At 44.9% G+C, this 3973-nt stretch overlaps 1 protein-coding gene across 1 annotated transcript in view; it reads left to right on the top strand.

Annotated features, from left to right (window-relative positions):
* ldlrb (low density lipoprotein receptor b) overlaps positions 1-3973 on the top strand; it is a 23038-nt gene that overhangs the window by 10997 nt on the left and 8068 nt on the right. The window contains exons 7-13 of the mRNA XM_057337780.1: positions 341-460; positions 542-670; positions 951-1122; positions 1440-1658; positions 1784-1902; positions 2076-2215; positions 2288-2429. Coding sequence (XP_057193763.1) covers positions 341-460; positions 542-670; positions 951-1122; positions 1440-1658; positions 1784-1902; positions 2076-2215; positions 2288-2429 — 1041 coding nt within the window. The remainder of the gene's footprint in view (positions 1-340; positions 461-541; positions 671-950; positions 1123-1439; positions 1659-1783; positions 1903-2075; positions 2216-2287; positions 2430-3973) is intronic.

The raw sequence follows: 3973 nt of genomic DNA, 5'->3' as shown, positions 1-3973 counted from the left end.
GTGTGTGTGTGTGTGTGTGTGTGTGTGTGTGTGTGTGTGTGTGTGTGTTCATGTTTTTATATGTTGGTGGGGACCTAAACCTGAACGCACACCAACACATTGGGACTCGTGTCACTGTGGGGACCAAAATTGAGGTCCTCATGGGCACAAAAGCTTATAAATTGTACAGAACAATATATTTTTTTAATCTAAAAATGCAAAAAGTTTTCTACGATCTTTAGGTTTAGGGGTAGGGGATAGAATACACAGTTTGTACAGTATACAACTCATTACGCCTATGGACTGTCCACACGGAGATAATAAATCAGACATGTGTGTGTGTGCGTGTGTGTGTGTGTAGACACTAACGAGTGTCTTAAGGACAACGGCGGCTGCTCTCACAGGTGTAATGATCTGAAGTTGGGTTCTGAGTGTTTGTGTCCTGAAGGTCATCGCCTCATCAATCACACACACTGTGAAGGTGAGAATCAGTCAGCCCGTCTGCTCGTCATCTTGGTCTTTATTCTCCGCTCATTTATGTCTTGTCGCTGTCTCTCTTCAGATGTGGACGAGTGCGCAGACGCAGACACCTGCAGTCAGATCTGCATTAATCTGATTGGAAGCTTTAAATGTGAATGTAACGCCGGCTATGAACTGGATCACATGACCAGAGACTGTAAAGCAGTTACAGGTACGAAGTCTCCATTCATTCATTCATTCATTCATTCATTTACCCACTCATCTGGAGGATTCAAGATGTTTAAAGCTTCATGCCATCGGAGCGTTGTGCTATAAACAGAAGGATGATAATGAAATGTGCTGTGAATGACTTCAGTCTGCTCGATGCATGAGATCATTATTATAATCAGTAATATTATTGTTGTTGTTGTTGTTAAATGTGTCACACTGGCTGTCAGGAACATGACATGATGGATGAGATCAGACAGTCTAAAATGTTCTTGTGTCCTCAGCATCAGCAGCGTTTCTGCTCTTCAGTACTCGTCATGAGGTGAGGAAGATGATGTTGGGCAGCAGGGAGTACACATCACTTGTCCCGCAGCAGAAGAATGTTGTGGCTTTAGATGTGGACATTCCTAATGACAGAATCTTCTGGTCTGATGTGAGCCAGAAAACAATCTACAGGTGAGAGAGGTGACGCATCAAACCCAGAAGTATTTATTACACTGACTCTGGAATACTTGATTTTGATTGGCCGGTAGCAGCGCTGTCTGGAGTGTGTGTTTGTGTAACGTAAGAGATGTTGTGTATTTTATTTGTACAGTTACAGTTTGTCAATGAGTGTTGACGTTATAAATAGGGATACAGTTTCAATCACACGCTCCTTCATCCTGTCAGTCATGTTTGAGATGTAAATGTATAATCAGCAGGCGATCGATTCTTCCTCTTTGCTCCACTGTGGGTTCAGAATTTCTCGTCGTAATCATATGTGTATGTTGCAGCGCACTGGCTGGTGACCCCGCCCACCACACCACTGTGATTGACAGCCAAATCTCCACCCCTGAGGGCCTGGCAGTGGATTGGATCCATGGAAACATCTACTGGACTGACAGCCAGTTAGGAACCATCTCCGTGGCAACCACAGACGGGTTAAAACGCAAGACTCTCATCAGAGACGGATTACAGAATCCTCGCGCCATTGTTGTGGACCCTCATCGAAAGTGAGTCATGACCTGTTAATCAAAAAACGGAATTGTGTACAGTTGTTCTTCATTGCAGAGTTCTCTGAACTATGAAGACAGAATGAAAGCTCACACACTTTTGTGTTGTGTTGTGTGTGTTGTAGTTTTATGTTCTGGACGGATTGGGGCATTTCGGCTCGCATCGAGAGGTGCGGTTTGAACGGTGCGGATCGGACGCCTCTGGTCACAGACAACATCGCGTGGCCCAATGGCATCACACTGGGTGAGACAGACGTCTGCTGACGCTGAGTGTGATGATCACTCTGATGCTGTGTTGTGTACTCATGCGTGCGTGTGTGTGTGTGCGTGTGTGTGTGTGCGTGTGTGTGTGTGCGTGTGTGCGTGTGTGTGTGTGTGTGTGTGTGTGTGTGTGTGTGTGTGTGTGTGTGTGTTCAGATATGCTGAATCAGCGTCTGTACTGGGTGGACTCAAAGATGCACACACTGTCCAGCATCAGTGTGACCGGAGGAGAACGACACACAATCATCTATGATGAACAGAAGCTTCTACATCCACTCTCACTGACTGTGTTTGAGGTGTGTGTTTGTGTGTTTGAGGTGTGTGTGTGATGTCACAGATCTGATTGTGTGTGTTTGTGTGATGATCAGGAGAAGGTCTTCTGGACGGATGTGTCTAATAACGGCATTTGGAGCGCAAACCGAGAGACGGGCCGAGACGTCACAGCTGTAGCTCAACACCTGCAATCACCTGGAGATATTGTGCTGTATCACAGCCTCAAACAACCGACAGGTGAGACATCACACACACTGTCACAACAGCATCAGACAGTAAAAAGGCTGTGAGGTTTGTGACTCGACAAAATAGGTCATTATTGTGGTTACATTTACATTTACATTTAGGGGCAGTCGTGGCATAATGGTTAGAGAGTCAGACTCGTGACCAGAAGGTTGCCGGTTGGATTCCCAGGGCTGGCAGGTAATGACTGACGTGCCCTTGAGCAAGCCACCTTACCCCTGTTTGCTCCCGGGCGCTGCAGTGATAGCTGCCCAATGCTCCGGGTGTGCGTGTGTTCACTACTCTCTGGATGGGTTAAATGCAGAGGTCACATTTCGGGTATGGGTCACCATATCTGACTAATAGGTCACTTTCACTTCACTTTACACATTTGGCAGAGGCTTTTGTCCAAAGCGACTAAAGCCCAGCTAAACCTAACCCTTTCATGGTACCTGAGACCCAGGGTTGGCGTAAACTAATGCTAAACTTACCTGGCTAGCCACTTAAACCGGCTTCTTGGTCCAGGGCACGTTAACACACAGCAACAACCGCATTTACGGCAAAGCCCTGCTGTGTAAACGGAACCTAACAAGACAGCTAGTGTACAGTTAGCAGCAAAACTAAAGTAAAATAAACCGGTTTGAAAGCGTGAGGAGAGCGGGAGCGGGGTCATGCAGTAAAAGAGCAGCACACTTCAGATCTGAAGCGTCATGTGTGTACAGACCAAACGTCCCGGACATTTACAACAAGTCAACTGAAAGTGTCAAGTGCACTAATAGATGAAACCACAGAAAAATGTGTCGACCTTGTTTGTGACGACCTAAGATTCAATGTATTTATTAATGCAGCAGGCGCTTAAAGCGACAGTTCACCCAAAAATGAAAATTCATTGATCATTTACTCACTCTCAGAGTGTTCCAAACTTGTGTAAATGTCTTTGTTCTGATGAACACAAAAGATATTTGAAAGAATGTCAGTAAGCAAACAGATCTCATCCCACATTTACTGCCATAGAAGGGGAAATAAATACTATGAGAGTCAATGGGGGATGAGATCTGTTTGCTTACTGATATTCTTACAAATAACTTCTTTTGTGTTTATCAGAACAAAGCCATTTACACAAGTTTGTTTGGAACACTCTGAGGTGAGCGTGCAGAAGCTGGAATCTATGAAGGCTGTTGTGTGAACAGAACACCCTGAAGTAAATGTGTCTGTCTCATTCCAGTCCAGTGAATGTCAACAAAATCAAACCTCAGGAGTGACAATGTCATCCAACAGACTGACAGCATGACAAGACACATGAAAACTTGTTATTCTGACCTGTTTCTCCAGTTTTTATTGAATGGAAACAAATGCAAATCAAAGAAATATTGTTAGTAGTTGAAAATGAAACAAAAATGACCATTTTACCCTTCATTTTATCAGCGGCTGTAGAAATATATTAGTATTGGGGGGTCTCGCATCTTGGATCCCTGCTTGTGTAACTGAAGGTGTGTGTGTGTGTGTGTGTGTGCGTGTGTGCGTGTGTGTGTGTGTGTGTGCGTGCGTGCGTGTGTGTG

This window comes from Triplophysa rosa, linkage group LG7, assembly GCF_024868665.1.
Source record: "Triplophysa rosa linkage group LG7, Trosa_1v2, whole genome shotgun sequence".
NCBI lineage: Eukaryota > Metazoa > Chordata > Actinopteri > Cypriniformes > Nemacheilidae > Triplophysa > Triplophysa rosa.
This window is presented reverse-complemented; position numbering and strand designations above follow the sequence as displayed.